General features: G+C 36.3%; 1 protein-coding gene across 6 annotated transcripts in view; it reads left to right on the top strand.

Moving 5' to 3' along the window:
- hpo (serine/threonine-protein kinase hippo) overlaps window positions 1-27,379 on the top strand; it is a 329,614-nt gene that overhangs the window by 261,005 nt on the left and 41,230 nt on the right. For all 6 annotated transcript variants that reach the window (XM_081755380.1, XM_081755379.1, XM_081755381.1 and 3 more), the window contains one exon: window positions 5,956-6,136. In XM_081755380.1, coding sequence (XP_081611506.1) covers window positions 5,956-6,136 — 181 coding nt within the window. The remainder of the gene's footprint in view (window positions 1-5,955; window positions 6,137-27,379) is intronic.

Raw genomic sequence — 27,379 nt, 5'->3', positions numbered from 1 at the left:
ATTTATTGTTTAAATTTTAGTAAATTTTATATTGGCTATTTTACAGGGCCGGCGCGAAGGGGGGTCGAGCCGTGCCATCGCCCAGGGCGGCAAAATTTAAAAAAGAAAATAATTCAGGGGCGGCAAAATTTAAAAAAGAAAATAATAAAGGGGGCATGTGAAAGTATCGCACAGCGCGGCAAAACTTCTAGCGCCGGCCCTGCTATTTTATTTATTCATAATCCCGTCTGCTTCGTTTGATTGTTTCTTCTACGATCGAGCAGCTATCATGCTTGAATTTAGTGCAGTTGGCGGGTCCACGGACAAGCATGAGAGATTAACCCTCGAAGTATTAAGCCGTTCCCCACCACACTATTTTATCTACAAGAGAATTGGATAACAAGACCACAGCACCACTTCTGGCCACGGGCTTTGTGTGAAACTATAACAACCTTTTATGCTGGGATGCATCATGTTAAAAAGCAAACTATAGTAGCAATTTTTACCCAATATTACGCTGCTTTCCGCAACAAGTGTTTTCGGAGTGGGAAATTTACATAAGACTGGAAACTTGTGTATATTAAATTATAAAGCAGCTGTCTTGTCGCCGATCTGTATTATGTATTATATAACGAAAACGTAAAAAAGAGGATTTTGCTCATTTACTATGTGGCATGATGCGTGCTTGTAATTTATTTAGTCAAAAAAACTTGGCATTTGATTCTCCGCATTCTCCAAGGATGTTGACCCTCCCCACATTCGCTAAGAAAGCAGGTGAAGCACACACTCCTATGGTCCAAGCAACAGAAGTAATTGAGTCTTGGATTTTTTTTGGCATAGAACACACCTGCACTCATTTCGTTTGAAATGCAACGATAGGCACACAGACGCATGCTTTCAGGGTAGTAAATGGATAGCACTGTTCTATTTGTGAACAGCATAGTTGATTTTGGATCGGAAAAGTGTGGACTGGAATGCTATTAATTACGGACAATATGTTAACACCATTCTAACTTTGAAGTGACAAGAACGATGGAAGAAACAAATTGGGTCGAAATGTCAACGGATTTACGCGTTTCTTGTGACCTCAAAATCCGAATGTGATATATTTGGATGTCCACTGTTCAATCGGGGATCACGCGAGCTCATGCTCACTATCTTTAAACTGGCACGCGTTCAGTTATCTTAATTGGTGTTCTCGTACTGAATTGCATTGTTCGGGTCGAGTCGCATTGACCAGTACAATCCAGAACATATTAAAAATACCTTTCATATTGGCTTTCCAATTTCAAGAAAATTCCAGCAGAGACAAGAATAATCATCCAAAATGCAATCAGTCTCCATATATCTATAAAATTTAGAGGAATGTTCATTGTAGTACAATAACACAGCACAAAACTTTTAAATGTTATCAATGAAATAAGAAATCAAAATAAATAACACTAAGTTTAGTGCTTAAGTTTTATGTTTCAGTTTTGCGTAACTAAAAAGGGGAAAATTCTACTAAGCTTGTAATATTTTGTAGCAAAATGTAAAACTCCTGGGGGCGGAATTACTCATGCGACAAGACGAAACTGGAGGCGAAAACGTGTTTTCTCGTATAGTTTTCGCCTCGTTTTGTAAGTTTATGTAGAAAATTTATGCCTGATTTTTCTCGATTTCGTCTATAAGTTATGAAAATCCTTCCGTGTCACGAGAAGTCCATGAATGGTGTGATAAAACAACATTTAAACCATATATATTATTGGAGTATATTGTAGACTTGCATATCTTTTAAACGCTGAAGAGGTAACATTATGTTCGTACAGAGGCCGCGGTGGCTTAGTGGTCGAGCGTTCATCTCTGGTGTGTGAGGTCCTGCTTCGATGCCACCTCACGCCAAGTGGGCTTTGTGATGAACAAACACCCTGTGCGTGGGTTTCCTCAAGGTTCTTCTGTTTCCTCCCAATTCCTCCTTTCCACCATTTCAATCATTCTTATCATCACCGTATCCTTTAACCTAGGTGGCATAGCCATGGGATGTAAAACTGAAAAATTTATATTATTCTTTGTACAGTCATTTTATCAATGTATAGCTTTTATACTGCAAATCATGTTACATTGAATGGTGTTTGAAATCTAATACTTGGGTGAACTAGTATTGCCTACGATATTAGAAAAAAAATTTCGTCACGTCTCGAATTCGAAAATATTTCAAAATGTACACACATGTCCAAAATTATTGTCGCATGTGTATAAATACGACTTTGTAGGAATATAATTTGATTACGAATTCGCCTGGTATTTCTTATAATGTTAGTATGTGTATAATCGGCAATGACATGTATGTGGAAAATTTCATGTCAAAAGAGCATTAAATAAGAACAATAAAACGAAAATAAAACTTTCTTGTCCACTTATCAACATTTTGTTTTACTCATTCTAATTTTCATATTTATAATTCTTTTCCTAGGAAATTTACCACAAGTATACATTTCCCGATTATACACACAGTATCAGTGTTAAAAGTACCCTGCAAAATCATTATCAAATTATATTCTTACAAGAAGAGTTACAGATATGCGACAATAATTTTGGACATGAGTGTACTTCTCGTCTTATGGCCAACAGTAATTATTTTTCAAAATCAAACTTTTCATACAGTAGATTCCGCACAGTTAAGAACCTGTTTGACTTTTATCTTTCATAAATAATCAAAAAATAATAATATAGACTCTAACTTGACATGGAGACATGAAAATACACTAAACTTACAGCATCCTATTATTACTCTATACGTGTTCTTACCTACTTTTAATCTTTTCTATGTAAGCGTTGCTTGGAGGAATACTAAATATGATGATACACAATGTTAATTAAATTTGGATTACGGCCACTGTAACATAACACATTTCTATAAAATCCCGACCTAATTACAAAATGAGCTAACTAATCAACATATTTTAAGCATAATTCTTGTAAAAGGACCGAACTTATGTGTCCCGTCTTAGTAATGAACCAGGCACAGGACAGCTAATAGTAATGCCTGGTTCATAGTAAAATCGAAATGCCCGGTTAGTCATTGTAGCAGAGTTAGTCATGTTAGTCATGGAGACAAAAACGATAGAAAGGTTATACGCATAGGAATGACTAAGGTTAGATTTTTTGAAAAAAGAAATCATGCAGTTTGGGCGGGCTTCAGCCTGAAAGTCCCAAACCCCGTAAATCTTCCATTGATTACGGTTGAGATGATATTCTTGGACAAAAGAAATAACCAAGGCAAATCAGTTCACGGGGACTTTTTTTTTTCTGTTCCTAAGTTGGCATTTTTGTGGAACATATGCTAAATTATTAGAATGCGGTTCCTGTGCCGGTACCAGAAAATACATGTTTCTTTACAAATATCGATAATTCAAACCAAGTAGTGATACCCGTACCATCATTCTAATATCAATATTTGTAGACTGCATGCAGTTTTGTGTAGAAAGTAAAATGTATAAATACTAAAGGGAAAACATTGCACAGAAACGTTATGTTCGTATGTTAAACATACTTTTTGTATGTTGTGCAAAGTAACTTCAGGTACTTACCATCAAAGTTTATATTTCAATAACTGTGGTCATACTGAATGCTTACTAGGGGGCCGTGGTGGCTCAGTGGTAGAGCGTTCACCTCTGGTGCTAGGTGTCCCGGGTTCGATCCCATCCCCGCCAAGTAAACCTTGTGGTGGACAAACACCGTGTACGTGGGTTTTCTCGGGGTTCTCCTGCTTCCTCCCACTTTCTTCATTCCACCATTTCATTCATTACTCATCATCACCGTCTCCTTTAGTCTAACCGGCATAACCGTGGGACGTAAAACTCAAAGATTTCATTTCATTTTTTGAATGCTTACTAATGAACTTGCACTAATGTTTTCCTTATATATCTAACTATTATATGTTTAAAATACAGTCTAAATCATTATGTTTGTAAGTTACATTCAATTTTCTTTAAGTTGCTTAAATTTTGTCTTACTGTGCCGAAATTGTAAAAATAAAAAATGTACAAAATAAAGAAAATCAATCTTCACTTCCAGAAAACTGATCTCTTACGGGTGAGTCCGTGTGTATATGTGCTATATGCATCAGCATTTATCCCTTGGTGCGAAAATGTGACAGTCAGTGTTGCCATGTAAAAAGGATATTTAATGCAAGTCCGTAAAATGCGTGCTTTTTTTTTTTTTGACAGAAACGCGGTCCTAGCCAACATTGTTGTTGTAAAATTACTGCAACAGGTGTGTTTTAGGTTAATTTATAATAAGCAATGAGAATTTGCACATAATTGATAACCTGAGTTTTTATGCAAAAATTTGCGATGCAAAAAAAAAAAAAAATGAATCTGGATTGCGCAACTTTACAGACACACTGTACAATATACTCCAATAATAGATATGTTTTAAATATTATTGTATCACACCTTTCATGAACCTCTCATGACGCGGAAGAATTAAAATCATGGCATAAATTTTGTACATAAATTTATAAAATGAGACGGGAAAAGCTTTTCGAGAACAATAAAGAGATTAGAAGAAATTCTTCGAGAATCAAAAGGAGACGAGATTTGTACAGAATTTACGAGACTTGAAAACCCTATTCCTAGACTCGTCTCATGAGCAACTCTAATTACAAAGGGAAATTTTGTTGAGAATAATAAGAACCATGTGATAGCACTTTAAATGTTACTATCTATGGAAGCCACTACATCTGGCAACTTTAAGAACCACTGGAAATTCCTGGTTAAAAATGAAAAGTAACTGTAGATCAAATATTCTTGAAATCTAATGTTACAGTAAAGTACGTCATCACTACAGCCCGGATTTATATACAAAATGCATGTTTATAGTAACGTGCAGAAACATATGGAAAGTATATTTTCTTTCCGATGGAGTTGAAAGGATTCGTTTGAGACACATATGATAGCGCATGTAAGTGTATATTGAAAAATGAAATGAAATCTTTAAGTTTTACGTCCCACGGTTATGCCGGTTAGGCTAAAGGAAATGGTGATGATGAGAGATGAGTGAAATGGTGGAATGAAGAAAGTGGAAGCAAACGGGAGAACCCCGAGAAAACCCACGAGAAAACCCACAAAATCCACACGGCGCGAGCAGGGATCGAACCAGGGACCCCAAGCACCGGAGGTGAACGCTCTACCACTGAGCCACCGCGGCCCCCCAGTGCATATTTTGAGTGAATTTCGATGTGCATGCATATTTCGTAAACTTTGCAGGATACTGTATATTTCCGAAATTTATTGCTGCATACTAGCATATTTCAGAGTGTATCACAAGAAAGTAGGTTATATTTAAAGTGAACTGAATCAGTTTGTAAACAACGCAGATGTAATTTTTTTTTTTTTAAAGCGATGTTTATTGCTCATAATCCTAGGTAAATTCACTTTCGATTGCTGGTAACACTGCGTCAGACAAACTTTGCCAAGCATTAGACAAAAATTCCCGGTACGAAACAATCTGTGACATTGCAAATGTACTTCATGGTGAAAACATGGAATCGGAGAGGATCTAACATAAGAAGACATTTGGTGTTCTTTACATGCATCAGTGACTTCTGCTGATGTAGAAAGGAACTTTAGAGGGTTTACAGAAGAAAACCTAAGGAAGATGTTCATAGTTCATTTCAGCAAAGGTCATTAAAGTCAGATATTTTTGTGAGAAATTGAAATTTTATTTTCTTAGTGTGTATTTCGCTGCATATGTTAAGTTTTTAAATGCATATTTTAGTGCATATTTTTGATATTTTTCGTGCATATTTCCATTCATACCTTGGGGTTTGTTTGTGCATGGAAATCCGGGCTCTAGTAATCGCTATATTCCAATTCACAAAGGAAAAGAAAACCAAATTTTGGACAAAAACAGTTGAGTTAATGAAGTTTGCATTTATTTATTTACAGTTAGTTATTTATAAATGAACTAATTTTTAAAAAATGTGTTTTTCAGCTCATATGGCAGCGTGTACAAAGCTCTCCACAAGGAGTCGGGGCAGGTGCTGGCCATCAAACAAGTCCCCGTGGATACCGATCTCCAGGAGATCATTAAAGAAATCTCCATCATGCAACAGTGTGACAGCCCCTACGTCGTTAAATATTACGGGAGTTACTTTAAAAACACTGACCTCTGGGTAAGTACAACATAATATGTGAGAGTTTGTAGCTGGGCACAAGGGTGTCAAAAAAAAAAAAAAGTTACTAGAGGTAGACCTAGTAGAAAAAACACATTTTGGCACTCTTCTTGTTGCACTTCAGTTTACCTATTTCTTTTTATACCTTTTTGCACCACCTATTTCATTGTACATCTCCTCATTTCAGTAATAGAATCACGGGATTATTTGGAAAATGAAAATGTGCAGCTTAGCTTGTGTTTTCTATTAATCTAGAACAGCGGTTCTCAACCTTTTTTGACGGCCGACACACTTCACGGGACGTCCAGGACATCAAAACACACTTACTTTATATTTTTATTATAAATAATAATAATAATAATACCTATTATAATAGTGAAACCAATTAGTTTTTATAACGACTCTATATAGCGCTGAGCAATATTACTGCTGCTGGAGGTGTTGACTGCTACACTCTGTCTCGATTTTAACTAATTATTATTAAATTCTTCATGATTTTTCAATTCTATAATTTCTGGACACGCCTTAGGGGACTGCGTGACACCCCATTGTGTCGCGACACATCGGTTGAAAACCACTGGTCTAGAAAACAGAATCATTTATATACAGAATAAGTACAAAATATGAACGTTGAGATAACATGTAGGAGATGCCACGGGGAGAGTATTCATATTGGGTACAGAATCTATTGAAAATTAATTAATTGTACCTAATTAAACGCTCTTGTCGCTGTGCTTTTGTTTGTTTGGCCAATAACAATTCTTACTTGTATCATTTACTTGCCTTCATCACCCATCTCCCTTAGCCTACAGGGTGTAGTCATGAGACGTTAAGCTGAAATATTTCATTTTCATTTCTTAAATGTATTGTTACGAAGTACCTGCAGCAAGCAGGTAGGTGCTGACGTCATGAGACTCACGTTAGTTTTACGTTAAGTGTGATAGATACGTCTGAAATATGATTAGTAATCCCGGTCAAGGATTTTAACAGCCTCGAAGTATAAAAGAACATTTATTAACATAAATAACCGGAAACCAATACAGCTAAAGATAATTTAGTGATTTTCAACTTTTGCATTAAAAAACAACAGCTATTATTTAAAATTTGCCACCCAGAATTTCTATTTTTAAAAAAATCTTAACGCAGTGCCTGATTTCCTCAGTTTGGCAAAGTTTTCATTGCAAGTATTCGCTCGTAAGCTGCCTATATTCATGTCACATATTGCAAAGGATCTTCCATGCGTCGTTGCGTATTTTAGGAATAACAGCGGCTAATAAATACCTTTTGGAATCTTTTGGGCCATTTAAGTTCATGCCTGTATATATTTTCATGGATTAAAGAAGGTGCACAAAGAAATATGTGTTTAATAGTTGCTTATGTTCTAGAACCCTTGGTGTAGATATTTTCTCGTTCTTTTTGGATGTCACCGTTTCGTCTGAAAGGAAACAAATGGAGCCGTATTAACGCGAACAGCCGATGTGTATTGCAGTTGAGTTGTAGGCTTTACAGAGTATCTTTCTGGGGTTGAAAAAAAGTTAGTGTATAGAACAACATTGGGGGAAGAAATGTGTACTCCTTCTAGTGTTCCCCTGTATACATGTGTGTCGTGTCATTTCTGGAATGTTGCAAAGGGGAGTTCTGTGTATGCATGCATTCCCAAAAATTAATGCCTTGTTAAAACTCTTTGACTTGACCTCGCGTAACAAGGTGAAATGTAATCCCCTTAGTAAACCTTAAATAAAAAGTCGTTGGGTGCAGAAAAAACGAAATCTTTAGTTTAACCTCCCATGTTTATGGTCTTTCAAAACAACAGGGTATTTCAAAACAACACCGATAACGTTTGGGAGGTGATTCCTGACACCGAGATAAGACGAGAAGTAAAGATCAACCTTGGTGCACAAATGCTTCCTTTCGGAAATAGAACCTTCCGAAAACATGAAAAAATTAACTTTAAAGGTCCATAGTTCCAGTACTATGGGACCTACCGTAGTCGGATCAAGATTTTGTGTAGGAACGAGTATGTACCCTATCCAAATATCCATGTTGTAGAAACCTTCCGCAACAATTTTTATAGAGGTAGTTAATGAGTACTTCAAATTATATGCCAGTAGCCATAAAAATTGTTGCGTGAGTACCTTAGGATTCTGAAACACTTGTTTTTGTATAGCGCACATATTAGTTCGTAAGTGAAGTCTTGACCCAACTATGGTAGATTCCATAGTATTGGAGCTATGGATCTTTAAACTTCAGTTTTCATGTTTTCGGCAGTGTATAACTCCGAAAGGAAACATTTGTGCACCCAAGTTAGTCCATACTTCTTGCCTTATCTTGGTGTCAGGAATCACCTCCCAAACGTTGTCTCTGTTGTTTTGAAACATCCTGTATACTTGATGGTAAGTACGTGTCAGTGGTTAATGACGAAATGAGCTTGTAGGACGAAAGGGAAGAGCAACGAGAAAATTCACCACAAACATAACATGGTACGACAAATTCTTTATAACCAGCACAATAAAACATTATTAGACAAAAAGCGATTCTTGTACTAGTACAAGGAAAATGTGGCTCAGTGATATATATTCATATACGAAGGGTGATCAGAAAGTAAGATTACAAAGCCTGCAGTGAAAAGTGTGTAGGCCATATATATTATTTCATACAACCAATACAGCCATACATTAGGTTATTTTTTGACACAGTCTCCATATTGGTTGAAGCACTTGTCGCATCGTGGGTTGACTAAAGATTTTCAGACTATATTCTATACAAATTACAGGTTATACCGTGTAACATCTAATGATTTGTATAGATGTGTTCAGTGGCGTTAAGTAAAGGCTCGCAGTGCGGGGAGGGAGGACACGGCAAAAGAGGGTTGTGTTACGATGTTAAAATCCACTTTCCAGGTTTCATGTTATTTCACAGTTTTCCTCAGTGTTGTTCTGTAAGATTTTTAATATTTTTAATTTACTGCGAACACACTATAGAGACTGGAATAATAATAATAAAAGATTTGACAATCTATATAAAATGAAATTGGCTATGTTTTGACTTAATAACTTCTTGAACCACGTGACCGATCTCGATCAAATTTTCAACATAGATGAGGTTCGGGCCTGGGATGGTTTTTACCATTTCGCTTTGATGGTAGAACTTAGGGAAGGGGGAGAGAGAACTTAGGGGCGGGGGAGAGGGGGAAGATACATAAAAATGATCGAAAATGACCGATGTTCATGTCGAATCGATAGTTTTTGGGGTAGCTGAAACGAAGCTGGCAGTGAAATAAATTTTGTTTTCTTGTATAGTAATAATGAGAATAAAATAAAGCTGAGAATAATAATAATAATAATGTGCAATTTTATATAACATAAACAAGTAGTGACTAACTAGATGGAAAATCCAAAGTAAAATAATAAAATAAATAAAAATATATTGCTTTATAAATTTTACGTGTCTTCATACACGTGGAATTAGGGTAGGATTTTTTAAAACATTTTCGCGGGGACAAAAGTCCTTAGTTACGCTAATGAATGTATTATTATAAAATATTGTTGGTATCCTTTAATTACTTAGAAGAACTCGTCTACTCTCTTCTGTGAATACCGATTTAAGATTATGTGATACTATCAATATATGCCTAAAAAGGAGGGAAAAAATGGATTTCAAAGGAGACAAGGGCAGGATGGACACCGTGTGCGTGGGTTTCCTCGGGGTCTCCCGTTTCCTCTCACTTTCTTCATTCTATCATGTCATTCATTTCTCATCATCAACGTCTCCTTTAGCCTAGCTGGCAGAACGTGGAACGTTAAACAAAGATTTCATTTTATTTTCAAGAGCAGGACGGTTCGAAATACATTCTGACTAATGAAAGTGGACCCTCCTTGAAAGAAGTTTGAGAAACGCTGCTCTGTGGTATCGAACGTATTAGTACTCCCATTCATTGAATAGTAAATAATATTTATTTAAAAAGTGCCATATGCTACATAGCATGAGGAAAAACATCCTTATCTGGGAAAAAACGAAAATAACAGGATAATTTAAATAGGTTGCTTTTCTTCAGAGATCACAAAGTCTTCCCAAATATTTTCTTCTCACGGTTGGTGGTTATGTTAAGGGAACATTGGCAACTCGTGCGAGGGGGAAGGCGAAGTTAAATATTTGTAGCGTGACCAATTAGCAAACGTTCGACAGGGGTGTTTTTTTTTTTTTTTTTTTTCTCCTGCTTTTGTATCAAACAAAAGAGTGAGTGAAGTCAATGTTAGGGGGAAAGAATAAGCATAAAATAGGAACAAAAGGGAAGGAAAAATAATGGCTTTGAAATCCACTTGATACAAGTGGTGATAGACTTCAATGAATTTCCAGTGCTTTCAGAAAATATTTGTTGGAAAACAACGTAAATAATTGTATTCAAAAGCAAGATGAGTTCCCTACGTTTCCTATTTTCAATTATTAATCAAAGCTTCATATTAAAGAATGAAAAAAAAAAGTATCTCACGTAATTTTCAAGGAAATATTTGAAATTCAACCAATAAGACTTTTGGTATCTTATTCGTGCTTTATTTTATTTGAGCTTATGTTTCAAAGCCATCTGACTGCCTTTATCATAAGTGTTGTAGTAATGTGCAAAGCTGTTGTGTACAGTATAACGCACACCTCGATTTATATGGACAGACAATTTTGTCCCGGCAGAAATACATGTAAAGTGGGCGCGACCAAATGATCCTCAGGCGGCTTCAAAGAAAGCGGAACTTCATTAAAGTGACCGGTATGTTTCTTTGTTTCATGAGAGGGATTTCAATGAGTCCTTCAGTTAAGGGTGGTTTTCTGGTTGACCTGCTGGAACAGAACACGATGTTGGGTGAATTTTCTGTTTGAGTACAAAGGAAGTCCGTTGGGGACGTTTTGAACGTGACAAGTATACTCTTATGAGTATATGACCCTTCCTTTTACGGACACTCTCAGATACGGACAGGGACAATATTCTTTTATGTCCAGCGTTATGGTAATCTGTTCATATCAGTTCCCAGCTCGATCATACATAACACAGAATATACTTTCTGCAGAATCTCATAAATAATATTTTACTTGTCCAATGTCAATCGACTAATGACACCCTTTGTGCAGTTCTGCTCTGAATGATCTTGCCGGTTTCATATTTGTTGGTTGATTAGAGCTTAACGTTCTTTTTCAACATCGAGGCTATATGAGATATAAACCTACAGTTTAAGTTGTATTCTGAACCACCGTGATGTGTTCAAATTTTAGGGCTCTTCCACCGGAAATCGAACCCGAGACCAAAGGTGCGCGCGCTAGCCACTAGACCAGTGGCGTTTTTTGTGTCATGCGACAGCAAAGGCCAGAACTAGGAAGGGCAATTCCGGAATTTTTACTTTCCAGAATCTGGAAAGTAAAATCGGAAAAAATCCGGATTTCGGAAAAAGTCTGGAATTTAGAAATGAAATTTCCAGAAACTGAAATTTCCAATTCCGGAAAATAATTTTTTCGGATTCCGGGAAATTTTGGCCATCCCTCGCCAGAACCTGTTAATTTCATGTTCGTGACGACCGGGGCTTGAATCCTTCAGTTGACGGGTGAATAAACCGTCATACAAAATCAATTCCTTCGGTATATGTTGTTTCCCCATCACACTATTCCGCCTCGAAGAGTGCTGAATTATAGAACTATGACAACGGTCTTGTGGCGCTTTCGCGGCAAAGTAAGAACTATGTGATTCCACCCAAGTCGACGGGTACATGCTGTCACTCTAACCGATTCCACAGGTATATAAAATGCAGTTCATCAGTTCTTCATTCATTCAACTATATAACTATATAGGCACCCTCCATTTTAAATATTAGTTATTTTAAAGAGAAAACACATTTTGTCTTTAATGTAGTTACCGTCACGCAACCCCTTGTCAGAATCAAACGTCTGTTTAGTGGATAATTACATGTGAAGACTTGAGTAATAAGGAAGGTTTTGATTTATCGCTAGCGGTGCTGGCGTCACTTTTGATGTTCATCGGAGATAATGTGACGTCATAACCTTTCTACGTGATACTCCTATTAAATCGAGCAGGTGACAGACCTTAGTAGTTTTTTTTTTCTCTATTTTGAAAGTAACACATGGTCCACGTCGGTAGATTCGTATGTAAATGTATGTGTGTGTGTGTGTGTGTGTGTGGATATTTGTATGCATGGGTGCATCCCCTTGCCTTTGTTACTTTCGACGTGAGAAATCGTAAATCATGCGTCTTTTTACATAGTGTGTGATTCCGACTGTAGGTAGACAGCAGATGTCATCTGCAAACATCTTGCTGACATATCCAAATTAAACGTAGTTACAAATCATACCACGTAAAACTCGCGCATTTTTCCTTTTCTTGAAGCGAGTTTCGTTTCACGATGTAAAGCCAAACTATAACTATTGAAACCGGAAGATTACCACAACACCTATTCTTTGGACGCTAAATCCATAGTAAACAAATCTTCTTCGCTCTCTCGCACCGTTTATTGCTCTATAAAGATCCAATATTGAAACGGGAAGTGGTAAATCTCTGCGACTTCCGGTTTTAATAGAGGAATCAAGAAAGAGATGGAACATTTTTTGGTGGTACCAAATCTTTTTTTTTTTTTTTTTTTTTTTTTTTAGAGAGAGAAACAATCTTGCTATCTGTCATTACTTTTGCTTACCGGTAATAATAATAATAATTGTTTAGTTCAACGTCCAGCGGTTATATCCTTAAGCTAAACGAAAGGAATGATCAATGAAAGTTATTGATTGTGAAGTGAATTTTTCTGCTCTTTTACCGGGAATTGAACCCGGGACCACGTGCATCAAAGGCGCACGACCTGCCACTAGACCAGCGGGAGAGGTTATCGTTTCTGTTGTATAGGGATCCAATATAGATCTACCAGTTCCTGTTTGGATGGACGTACAAGAGTGGGAATAGGATTCTGGGGCATTAGGTCTGGATAAATCATGTTGCTATTTCATATCATTTGTGCTGTACGGGGATGTAATACAATAGATTCATAGTATGTCCTATGAAGAGCATAACTTTGAAATGCCCGCCATTTGTATTCTAGTAGGTTGACAACACTGGACGTCAGATGATAAATGAAAAACGTGTAACATTCAGTGCTGCCAACTTACAAGAACAGAAAAGGCGGACATTTCAAAAGTTGCGTTCTTTAGGGAACTTCGAATTTCAGTTCAGGCATAAGCTCAATGAGAAAGCGAGCCGGACAATGAACCAATACCAAAAAATTCTTAATATATCCTATCATTTTTGCTCTATAAACGCAAAATAATTTATTTTTTTTATCACTATAGGTTTGGATAGAGGGCTGATAAAGGAGATGGAACCTAGGAGGAGAGGGAGGGTTAAAGTTCCGGGCGTAGTATGGAAGGAAGTCAGATAGATTAGTACAATTGGAGTATGTGCACCGTACTCCCAGTACTTCTTTTGTTATTAAAGAGTGCGTAAGGCATGTCACAGAATACAGAATTCACCACAGAAGGAGAGGTCAATGATCAAAACACCTTTTCTTCTAAGGGCGTAAATGCCAATGAGATTAACGATGAATTACATGATAATATGGGTGAAAAAAGCCCATCATATAGCCCAGTCACGGAGTGGATTGTTGACTTCAGGAGAGGGAGAACGTTGATTGAAGGCGAGGCGTATTCAGGACCGAAACTGTAGTAACCGTCCAGAAAGTCGATTGTGCACGAGGCAATGCTCTCAGAGAAAGAGATGTCCGCAAAGTGGGTGCCAAAAGAATTCAACACCGATCAAAACGACATCGTTTTCATGCTTTACGTATAGTGTTGGTCTATTTTGAACGTGATTCCTTCGATGTTTTTCTAGTCGTTGTGGGAAGCTCATTGAAACGCGTATCCAGTACTACGATCTAGAAACGAAGCAGCGGTCAGTGCAGTGATGACAAGTTCACCAAGGTCTCATATTTTGCCGCGTCATCATTCACTGACTCTCCAACGATAGAAAAAGAATTTACACTCCGATGTTTACATTGCAACTGAAGTGCATGATAATTGTAATAATCCCCCTTCCCCTTTCCATGTTAGGCCGGTAACTTTTCAAAACCTCATACTATTGCTGGAACGTTGAATGGATTCAAAGAAATCATTTGTCGCTATATTTGATCGTTTTTGCCCAATACAGATGAAATCGGAAATAGTAGTAAATTTCTACCAGTTTTATATATATCATCATCATAGGTATTCTGCCTTTATTGGCAGGTCACTTGCCGCAGCTGAGAAGCTTCCATGCTCCACAGTCCTCCGCTAACCTTTTCGTCTTCACGTATGATCTTTCTGTTTTAATATAATCCATTAATTGTAGTCTCCTTCGCCCCCTCCCTCTCTTTCCCGCCACCATACCCTCTAGGACGTCCCTCATGATACAATCTCTTCTTAGGCAATGTCCCAACCACTTTCTCTTCCTCTTCCTAATAATATCTAAAAGTGTTCTTTTCTCACCCACCATTTCTAATACTCTCTCATTCGTTTTCCGCTCGACCCAACTAATTCTTTCCATTCTTCTCTACACCCACATTTCGAAGGCTTCCAGTCGATTTTCGTCACCTTTACGTAATGTCCACGTTTCCGCCCCATACAGTACAACACTCCACACGAAGCATTTTATGAGTCTTTTTCTCAACTCTTTATTCAAGGTCCCACAAAACAGACTTTTCTTCCTCCTAAAGACTTCTTTACATACATATATAGATAGATAGAAAGATGTGGGTAAGGATGTGGGTAAGCCCATTCCAAAAAAAGTTGCTGCTCGCTATTACCATTTTCCTTCTATGGCACTTCTACAGGGTTTCCACAGACCTGGAAAACTTGAAAAAGTCAAGAGAGTTCAGCTTACTAGTAAAAAGTACTGGAAAAGTCAGAGAAATTCATGAAAGTCTTAAAATGAAACCTGGAAAATTTTCGGTGTTGATTTTAACTTCTCATGACCCGTTTCTCTTTTTCCCTTGCAGGGCTATTTGGTACAGAATATTTTATAAAATAATAAGTTTGTTTGGCAAAATTCTCTCTACCTACACACACAACATATATACCGTATGTGTCCATGCATAATAGATTAGAAACGTTCTGGTCGGGAAAAATATTATATATAGGTTTGGAAATTCGTAAATCGTGATCCGAAAAACCTGGAAATGTCAGGGAATTTGTGATCGTCAAATTAGTGGAAATCCTATTGCAATATCCTCCTTATGTTAGAAATATCCCGTGTTAGTAAGTAAAACCACATGTTTCAGCTCAAGCACCAGCAAGTAGACACTAAGATAGTGTCTGATGAAGCCAAGTGGATAGTTGGCGAAACTGTTACACGTTATTAATTTTTACAATAAATGTATTGCTTTGCTCAGCGAGTAGTTTAAGTCAGATTTGAGTCTATACAAAATAATAATAATAATAATAATAATAATAATAATAATAATAATAATAATAAATAAAATGGGTATTTTAATAATCGTCAGAGAAATATGTTGTATAGAAGGCAACGTTTTTTTTTTTTTTGTTTTTTTTTTAACAGTTAAACCTGTCTTCAACGAACCCTTTATTGAACGGAAACTTGTGTTAAACGGAAATATCTCACGGTCCTATGAATTTACTGGCAGAAATCGGGTTAAATTCCCTTCGTTAAACGGAAACTGTATTACGTAGACAACGAAAATTAAAATAAGCTTCTTAACGGAAAATGTCAAGTCTTGGAGTGCAGTATTTACAAAGTTTATAGACTTTCTGTGAGAGGTTAGATATATTTTTAGCAAAACAGACAATGATGTTCGAACCAAAGCAGATACGATGAATATACAAGCTTTAATTGAGAATTATACAGAAAGTCTGAAAGGAGATGAGGGGTGGAGGAAGAAGAGAAATATGGCATTGGAAGAAGAATATAGGCTAAATAAAGACTTACCAAGATTCTGTCAAAAGTTTAAGGGAACTGCAACATTCGCCTTATGTCGAAATGACACTGATATGTTTGAAAGTGTGGTTTCTCACGCTAAAGTGTGTGTCAAGTTGAGCAGACAAGCTGCGGTATGTATAGAAGACCCTCCTTGACTATTGGAAAAATTAAGTTAACATATATATATACAATATTTTTCTGTCCATTGTAAGTTTTGCGTGTATTAATGCATAGTTGAAATAAATACTGTAAAATGACTAACGTACTTACAGCATCTTATTTTATATTAGTATGTCCATTATAGATGCATTCATTTTTTTCATAAGTCTACCTTCGTCCTTAACTTTAATGGAAATTTTTGCGAGTCCCGTTCGATTCCGCTGAAGACAGATTTTACTGTATGTGCTCTTACTGAGTATCGAAACATATAAGTCATTGATCCAGTCCTGTGCACTGTTGATGAGCAGAGATCAGAAACAAACCTTAAACCCATTTTAAAAGAATTAGCTAAATTTATAAGAATTAAAGCCTGCCCTAGTTATTTATTTTATGAAATCTTGCAGTGTTAACTTGGTCTTATTTTGTTCGTACAAACAAGGAAGTTGGTGCATTAAGTAGTTTGTGATCGTTGTGTGAATGAAGCAGTGGAGATGATGCAGATTGGGTAATTATTGTAGCCCCTTGCTGTCTGCCACTTGATGTAAGACATTTAGTACCTTATTCTGTAGGCTTCTCGCATGCTAAGGAAGTGGAACAAGAAGGCGTCGTTGCATGTGAGACACAGTGGAACACACATACATTATGCGTTCAATTGGATAATGTGTATTTATTGGTGTTCTCGGTCCATCGTTTTCACTTTCGAGTTGCCAGGGAAGTGAAGAAAGCCTCCCAGAAAACATGGATGGAGTTTGGGTTCGAGTTCCTGTGGTTTCCATCTCTAAGGAACACGCAGGTTATGAAGACCTATACCTACTACAGTTGTACCGTGATAACTCGAATTTTTTTCACATTCTTTTGAACTCCCGTTAACACTCAATGTTAAGATAACCTCTATAACTCGAATATTAAAAAATTACAACTTCGATAAATTCGAATTTTAAAGGTTTCAAAACCATATTCAAAAACCTCGGTAACTCGAACTTACGTATCTGCATACCTTTACCAGTCGATGTTCACCTCTATAAGTCAAATTTCTCGTGATGTAACCTCGATAACTCGAAGCTATAGCTCTATGCTTATATGTAATTGTCATTGTTACTAATGTGTACTGTAATTGTGTTTTACTCACGTCTATTATTTTATTTTTACTAGTCGCCTTATCTAATTTAAGGAAATTTCACAGCTTCGAGTTATAGAGGTTATACACTCACTTTTAATGAGTAATGCTCATCGTCGGTATCGAATTTTTGTGATGTCACCTTCATAACTTGAATTTTTATCTATTCGCTTTAGCTTTGAGTTATTAAGTTTTCTGTATTAAATTTTAACGTGAACTCCGAACCATAACAAGGACCTGAATCCGTACAGTTGGTAGGTACATACTATCATGCAGGAAGCCCTTACAGTATAAGCCCTTCTCTACCAAAGTATCTCGCCCCCGAGAGTGCTGGTTACAGAACTAAGCCATCGGTCTCAGCTGGATCAAGTTTATGGATTTCAACAAATGTTCATGTTTCATGAATCCTCCATGTAGAGCTCTCATCTCTAGTGCAAAGGATACATGGTTTGATACCAAGACACGCGACTTTGTTGTAATTTCAAGTTCAACATCCCTTTTCAAATTCGAGGCTTCCCAAGACGTAGTTCTATAGCTTAATGTAGATCCGAACCACGTGAGTTCGTTCCGGAAATCAAATTCGTTGCTCCCGTTCCAAAGATGCTAACAATTTATTACGTGTCAAGTTATTTCGACACTTCAATATTTGTAAACATACTCTTGCGTAAAAGATTTAATGCACTTTTTCGATGTTCCCTGGTATCTTCCTCAGCAGATCTCACTTTCAGAATTCTTTTCGTGTAGTATTTTTTCATTATTATTATTATTATTATTATTATTATTATTATTATTATTATTATTATTATTATTATTATTATTATTAATATTATTATTTAAATATGATAGTGTATATTCGTTGCACTAGAATCCTAGCAACATTCAGTTTGAGAAGATGTAACAGCTTTTTTAGACCAACTATCCTGAGTGAGGTTTTCGTCGATTTTCTTCATTCACACTAGGTATATGCCGGGATTGTACTTAACATACAGGGCCCAGGGCACTTTCTTAGTGTGCCCGCCGAACACGGGCGTCAATCCCACGGGGGACACCAGGGTCGTGTCCCCTGCAATATTTATAACACGGTTTTCGTTCCTTCCAATATTTCTGTTCTGTGGAAATTGGAGACATATCTTATTTCATCTATGACCCAAAAGAGGCGTAACCATGTAGCAGTTTATTACGTTCACAAAATAATGTTAGAGGTGTATTAAAAAAAAAAAAAAAGTTTGTTTGCAATTGTGAAAAATGGCAGTCAGTTTTTGGCCCCATGAAGGTGGATGTGGAGTGAAATGTAAAGTAACAAACTGTTTTTCTTCAAATAGCGAGCAGCAAAGCGAGTTTAGTTTAGCTAAAATAAATCAATAAATAAACTAATTTTTTGGCTATACATTGTTGAGCCACGTTTATATTAGTTGTAGACTTGTAAACCTAAAACCTGTTTTCAGATCTTCATTAATCCTTAGTATTCACTTCACGCTACATTTTATCATTATTTTGTTTTTGACATACACTTGATATCATTTAAGTTTAATTAAAATTCTAAAACAATGTTGAATTTTACTTTTCGAATAAACAAATAAACTGTAAAGTGTGTGTGTATTTTAGTACCACATTTTCCAAAATACTAGACTATCAAAGAAAAAATACACAAATTTTAAGGTTTTGTTTATTTTTTAAGTCAAAAATGCTAAAACATGCAATGTACGAAGACCATTTTTTTTTTAAAGTACAATTTCCGGGAGGACTCCCAGTTGCCTGTTCCTCCAGAGTTTATGTGATGTCGTGGGACGTTATCCCTCATACATGACGTGCTTAAGACCAGTAATGCCCAGAAATATACAAATAAATAAAATAGAATCCGAGTTACAATTATCTTCTGCACAACTTATTCACATCAATATCGATTTCAAAAGAATAGGATTGTAGTGCAAGGAATTTACTTAATCATATTAATAAAATAGTGCAAGAGAACATTCTGGGAACTAAAATGGGTTGTTTGTGAGTTACTTGGATGTACTGAAGAAGCTGGTAGGGAACACCGAAATAGTACAATAAATAAAAGAGTTCGTTTACAAATTATTATAAACAAGCGTCAGTTCCAAGTAATTTCTAGCTACCTAATGGGAACACGTTCGGTTGTGTGCACTGTTGGTTCTCCTTTTATCTGAGATTGTGCACTTATTTTCAGCAGACTCACGTATATCAGAATTAACTTGTGTTTCACGTGTTGATCCAAACGTTAGGAGTCCAGTCGTCTAATTAGAAGTGATAAAAATGAAATCTTTCAGTTTAACGTCCCGCGATTATGTCCTTGAGGCTAAGGTACATGGATGATTAAGACAAATGAATGATGGAAGAATTGGTGGAATGAGGAATGTGGGAGGAAACGGGGGTACCCTGAGAAAACCCACGGACACGATGTTGTGCACCACAAACTTACTTGGACGGGAATCGAATCAGGAATTCCACTCACCAGAGGTAAGCGCTCTACTACTGAACTACTGTACCCCCATCAGAAATGCGAGATTTGTCAATTCCGGTTTCAGTAGGCGGGTGACAGGAAATATTTGGGATGCGATACTGAATTTAGATATACGAAAAACAGTTTCCAGGGATTTAAGCACAGGTTTGACCTCTTCTTACGACAGAAAATTCATATTAAGGAAACCGTTTGTCGCTATCTATTACCGTTTTTGTTCTGTAGAAATCAATATCGAAGGCGGAACTTGTAAATTTGTAGTACTTCTGGTTTCAGGAAAGGATTATAGGCATAGTAAATTTCTAGTACCTCTGGTTTCAGTAGAGAATTAAGGGCATAGAACCTCAAATGTCCGTGGAAAGTTGAGTTCGTATTAGGAAAAAGTTTTCACCATCTCTTATTACTCTTCCTTTATAGAGATTGATATTCATACAGAAAATTGTAAATATTTGCCAGTTCCGGTTATAATAAAAGGACATATTTCAACAGTAAATTCATGAAAAGTTAAGGTTTTTATTTAATGCAAGATACGTTAACTTTAATCTTTTATTATACATTCAATTCATATTCTAACTTGCAAATTTCCGTAAAGCGGAAAAAATCTTCCTTCGTTGATTTTAAGCAAATCTTAATTATAGATTCAGACTGCATTTACTTCCCGAAACAGTTTGTTAAGTCCAAGTTTGAAATTTGGTGGCTAATAATTTAAGAACCAAAGGTCTCCCCACTTGATCAAATTTGCAATGTTGGTAGATCTTAACATGCTTAATATCCGGGTAAAATACCATTGTATGCAGTCGTTTGGTTCTTGAGTTTTTGGTTACCAAACTTCAGATTTGGGCTGAAGTAAGTCCAACCCCAACTTCGATAGCAAATACCCCGAGGACCAAAAATCTGCAATACAGTGGGACATCGATAACTCGAAGCTGAAAGGAATAGACAAAAATTCAGGTTATCGAGTTTTTCGAGTAATCAAGGTTCAAGTTATCAAGATAGCCACAACAAACATTCGAGATATCGAGGTTCCAAGTTCCTCATTAAAAGTGACTCTATAACTCGAAGTTTTATTCGTTCGATCTGTAGAACTCGAAGTTGTAAGCGTTCTTTAAATTAAATAAGAAGGCTACTAAAAATACTATACTATACTGTAAAATACTGTACATGTATTATTTTGGAGAGAGAGAGAGCTTTCATGTCTAGACATGGATAAAACACAATTACAGTACACATTAGCAACAATGACAGTTAGGTAAAAACATGGTGTTATAGCTTCTAGTTATCTAGGTTACATCAAGAAATATTCGAATTATAGAGGTGGACTTCGACTTGTAAAGTTTCGCAGATGTAAAAATTCGAGTTACCGAGATTTTTAAATATTATGAAACCCTTAAAATTCTACTTATCGAAGTTGTAATTTTTAAACATTCAATATAGGGCCTTTCTAATATTAGGTGTTATGGAAAGTTCAAGAAAATGTGAAAAAAATCGAGTCAATCGAGGTCCAACGGTATTTCATATGCGCAGTAAACTCATGAAGGACTGTCACCATGCCAGATTTGGTGAAGATCTACAATCTTTCAGTGATTTTAATTACTATTTCACGGAGTTCGAACCCAACTTGGATCGCCAATAACTCGGAAACTAAAGATCTATACACATACTATATTTCATATTATGCACGAATGTGTACAAAGCTCGTCAACCTTTACCATCATACCAAGTTTGGTTCAGATTGGATGGGTCGTAATCGATTGTGATTTAGTTATTTCTCTTCATTTCTTTAAGCCCAAATTTATATCTAGTGGTCAATAACTCTAGAACCAATTATCTGTATACCGTAATATTTCATGTATGTACTAAAGTACATGAAGTCTACTATCACACGAAATTTCAAGATAGGATTAGTATTGTCGATACCATTCCAGTTTCACTGAGTCAATGAAGATTCATTAAATCAAATACCAAATTTGATGCGCAATTACGAGGGCAATTCGAAAAAAGAAATGCCGTTTTTTTTATCAATGACATACACTCGCAGGTGAGTTTTTCTATTGGAGCGTTCATTTTCAATTGTTATAGCAAACGAATGAACTGCAACACAATCTTCCCCTTCCACTGCACAGGACTGACGTCGCTCTCCCCGGCCAGTTCTCGCATATACACAAACAGAGTTTTTTTAAAATTATTTTTCCGAATTGCCCTCGTACTTAGGAACCAAAGACCTGTACACCAAAATATTTCATATGTGTACTAAGCTCGTTAATTTCTATCACCATGTCAATTTTGATCAAGATTGCAGTTCTATCGATCACATACAATACACATTGCCCTCCTGATGTTGATTTTTCTGTTTTGCTTTATGAAGATCAGTATTGAAACTGAAAGTTCTGGTGGTTCCACTTCACTAATTCGGATTTAATTTTTTATTGTCCAGATATATTGGTTCCTAGACTATATTGAGGAAATAATACTACATATTAGATTTGTCAGTGTGTAGGTAGTTCGTCGGTAGCTGTTGTAATGGAGTATTGGACTGTATAGTTCAGAGACTTGGACACTACGAGAGTTAGAGAAGAAATATTTAGAGAGCTTCGAAATCTGGCATTGGTGGAAGAATGGAGAAGATAAAATGCACAGAGAGAGTAAGAAACGAAGATATTTTAAAACGGGTAGGAGAGAAGGCTATTTTAGCTAACATCCTTTGAGATGAGTTGATTTTAGTTTAGCGTTCCTTTCAGCAGCGAGGCTATATGAGACGTGGACCTACTGATCAACGTGGAATCCGAACCACATGAGCGCCCGTCGGGAATCGAACCCGGGTCTCCCGCGCCAAAGGCGTGTACGCCAACCGTTTAGCCACGGAGGAGCTCGCTAACATCTTTTGTAGGAAGGTCAGTTGGAATGGACATATCTTGCGAAGAAAATCTCTTGTTCATACCTATATAGGAGGAAAGATGGAAGGAAGCGAGAAATAGGAAGAAGAAGAAGACGAAGAACACAACTGATCGATGATAAGAAAATATTGGAAATTAAAAGAGGAAACTGAAGCTCGAAAAACCTGGAGGAAACATTTCCAAGCCCAAACCTGAAATTGAAATTGAAATTGAAAAAAAAAAAAAAAAAAAAAAAAAAAAAAAAAAAAAAAAAATCGCAGGACCTGCGAACAGGCAAAATACTTGAATAATAATGAGTAATTCGTGGAAAAACTTGCACATTACTATCTAATTGTATAGAAACAACGTAAGTTTGGGATTGTGTGTAGTCAAATGTAAATTACTTTTGTGTGTGTATATGACTGAACGTTTTGTTCCGGGCTTTTCAGTCACTCACATCAACGTGTTCGATGAAATTGCAACATAAGCTGCAGTTCTCAGCAGGTGCAGTTATCTTTTCTTTGATGCCAGGTTGAAGTAGGATCAGCGTATATAAACAGGAAGCGGTGGTATGTTTCAGTTGTGTTTGTCGTCAGTCATCAAGAACTGCTACACACTTGCATCGGCTATAATTAGAACAGTTTCTAAAGCTGATGACTTACTATATATTTGAGGTCAGTTACCCACAATATTGCAGTAATCTGTGTGTTAAGATAATTGGCGTAGAAAACACACAGATGGCTTTGGATAAAAGTGATACGATGCTTCATGTAATCAAATGATTGGTGTGTGTGTTCTTTGAGCTAATTCTCTATAGTAACACACAGTTTTTTATGTTGACGTAACGTGAAGCAAGTAGGGTGCTACCTGAATTAAAGATACGATGGTCATTTGAGAAGTTCTCGGAATGACATACAGAACATTGATTTATTTCCTGAAGATTACGTTTATTTTTGAGCCTTCCTTGACACTAATATACTTGTCCCAACGATATTCTAAAGCTTTTATACAATCACGGGAACTAGATTCCTCAAAGCATGCAAAGTACTCCTCCACTGATATTTTAAGTCTTGGTCCGACGAAAATCGAATTGCCCAAGATATTTTTTCAGCTGCGAAAGGAAGTAGAAATCAGGTAAGCCAAATCTGTTGAATGAGGCGGATGTGGCAGTGAGTCATTATGACTGAACTTATTGATTATGGCCATTGTGATTACACTCGATTTAAGCAGATTTTGACGTGATGTAAGGTGAATATTTCTCGATAATCTGGATCTTTTTGACGTTGTTGGTCTAGAATTTTTCACCAGTATTCAGTGATGGTGATTTTATCAAGTTGTTAGTCAGTGAGAATGCATTTTGCGTCCGAAATAATAATAATAATAATAATAATAATAATAAACCCGGCAGATTTCACATGCAAGCACATCGTGTCTGAAGATGTAGAATCAGGATGTTTCTATTGTTTTGACTACTGTTACTTTCTAGAATGTATTTCTAGAATCAAAAATTAAACAGTTAATATAAAAACTAGGTTAGCTTAAAAATAGTTCTGAAGTACTGAAGTATAGCTTAGTAACTCACGAGCGTAATTGGCATTGCTAATCTATCCCATACTGTGTAACTTGTTAAAGACCCCTAGGCTTAGATTTGCATTCTGGTTCGGTTTTTGTCGTCAGTAGTCCTGGCACCTATCTTAAAAACTGTTTCTTCATCAATTCTTTAAAATGAGAAATATTCTCTGACCTGAAATACGTAGAACTTCTTCAGTTTCGCTTAGATTTCAATAGGCGATTTTTATTAGTTATTATTACCCTAATAACAAACGACAAACGTCCTAATCTGTTCGTCACGCTAATCCTACTAAACAATCCATGCTAATGGGGTCTCTACCTGCTCCAGCATAACAGAAGTCCTTGAAAAATTGCACGAATATGGATGAAACTTGGAGGAATTGATGGACAAACAAACAAACAAATGTTAAGTGTAAATAATTTGAGGTTTTAATTAAGCACGGTTTTAGTCTGTAAAGTACAACAGGTCGAAGGCTCGGGCTGAACAGCTAGTTGTTTTAAAAGAAAAAAAAATCAAAGACGAAAGAGAGTTTCGAGAAAAACAGAGACACTGTTTGCTCTTTCCAGAATCATGTGTGTGCTTATTAATACAGCATCACCCATAATTATATTATGTTTAACTTATTGTAGTATTTGTAACTCTGGACAAAAAGTTTCGATATGGCAACACTGTGTAACCTGAGAGTGGGGATAGCGGTCACAGGACTTAGAAACGTTAGTGTATGCTGAGGTGGGGCTGAATGAAACATTCCCGAACCGCTGGATCGGTCGACGTGAGTCTGTGGAGTGGCCAGCTGGATCTCCCGACTTAACTGACTTTTTCATATATATTTTAAAGGATAAAGTCTATCAACATCACATACGTAATTTGGCCAAACTACGGGAAGCTATCTCAGAAGAGTTGCACAGGATACCAGTACGGGTCTGTCAGCTTTTTGTGACAACGTTGCTCTTCGTCTCCAGGCATGTATCGATTTGGATAATGCATCGGTGGACAGTGCCATATAGAATAGAGTTTAACATTCTTGTAAGGCAATGTATGCGAGTAATGCGTTTATGTTCAAGTTATGTTGCTAATTTCTTTACCGCAGTCTTTGAAACATCATATAAATAGTTATAGGCCAGCCTGTCATATTGGAAGCGCATGAAGCCAATCTGTATTGAGTAATAATAATATCAACATTTAAAATATTTTCAGTTATTTATATTTTATACTATAATTACAAAAGAATATAAAGTAATATACAAAAACTCCGTATAGACCAGGAATCAATGTTGATCCTTTTCTGTAGTAGTAAATTTAATAACACCTTGTTATTTTTAAAACTGGCAACACTTAAACATGTGCTAATTTTAACCTTCCTTTGTATGGTGCAGGAAGATTTTTTTTTTTTTTAAGAAGAAAAAGCTCTATCTGTGGAAGTTTACATAAAATGCAGAAAATTCCAAAGTTGCTACTGGCGAAGTGCCAAACGTGCAAAATGGTGCTGGAATTTCCAGACTAAATTGTGGTTATCGCTGCGGAAAGGATGAATATTGCAAAAATACAGTAAGCAGAACGTTTTCTGCAGGCTAGCAGTACAATATTGATTTAAACCATTTTTCTTCTTTTCCCCAATGAATATAATTTCTGCATTTCAGATATTTGCCGCATAATGTGCCAGTTTTCTACTTGGGCAAAAGCGAATGCATTCAACGAAAAGCAGCAGATGCAAATGATGCTTAACTTCTTTCATTAAAACAATGATAGCATTGTTTGGAAGAATTCTTTCTTTCCTATCAAAGGTGTCCCACAAGGCAGTCAACCAGTACCATGGTAAATTGATAACATCGTTATCAACAGCAGAATTATTATGATCTCTATTGTCTGCTATCCTCACGTCCTTGATGTAATTTTCAAGTGCTTCATCACCTCTATTTCTTGCCACAAAAACTCCATCTGCGTTAAACTCTGTCATCTCGCTATTTCTGGGTTTCACAATCCGATCCAGGTATCTCAGAGTCAGCGAACGTTTTCAATTGTTTAAGTCATTATTCAGGCTAGCAATCTCAATGGATTGATTGGGTCATATAAATTAAGACAATAGTAAGCAAAAATTAATTAGTAACATATTTATTGGCCTTTCCAGTGTTGAGACTTCTTTTCGTTATAGTAATAATATCTAAATCGCTGTTGCTCAAATTAGGAACTTGAAATGTAATATTGCAAGGCTGTTAATTCAAGATATTGGTGCTCATACTTTCATTTTTAGTTGAAAACGTTTCATTTTGCGTTACCTATCATTCCATCTATCGTTCACATTAGACGTGGACTGGGAGCTCCCAGGCCATCCAACCCAAAATCTAGTTGTTTTGCAGTATGGAATCCTGTTGTACTCTTGAATTCAGAAAAGTATATAATAGATGTCGTTCAGGATTTTCACTGAAGTATGGACACTTTTCGATCGATATTTTTTCCTTCAAAAATCTAGAAAATTTAAAATTTTGCTTTAAGCTGTGATTTTTTTTCAACCCTTGTATCGTAGATAATCCTGCTTCACAGAAGAGCAAACTTGGTTTCTTACGTAAAGGCATGTATCGATAACCAAAATCAAAGAGCAACTTTTTAAACTTGATGTTCAAATTGTAAGTGCTCTATTTACAAAGTAAATAGATACAAATGTGCAGCCAAGTTGAACAATCGGTCAAGGAAGAAGGCTGGCCAGTTATTATGATTACAAGTTTTACGGTCTAGAATGAGGGATAAGTTCTTGTTGGAGAAATTTCACAATAACAAGTAAGGCCATTCTGATCATATTTCAGTATTAAATGTTTTATTTAACGACTCTGTAGTATGGGATAAGTCATATTCTCCTTTAAGAAAACAAGAAGAGGCAGTTTACTTGTGGAGATGATTTTACTTTCCATAAATAATTAAATCATAATTACAGTGTGACAAGTTTGGAGAAATGGGAGCGTGAAAATTTAGTTCGATGGCCCGTACCTATTATTTAAATTTTTGAACATTAATCAAATAATTTAATTGTAGCTCTTCGAAAAAAGCGAATCATTTTACTGACTGACTTTGAATAAAGATATAAGATCTTACAAGGAACCC

This window comes from Thermobia domestica, chromosome 4, assembly GCF_964235325.1.
Source record: "Thermobia domestica chromosome 4, izTheDome1.hap1.1, whole genome shotgun sequence".
Lineage (NCBI taxonomy): Eukaryota > Metazoa > Arthropoda > Insecta > Zygentoma > Lepismatidae > Thermobia > Thermobia domestica.
This window is presented reverse-complemented; position numbering and strand designations above follow the sequence as displayed.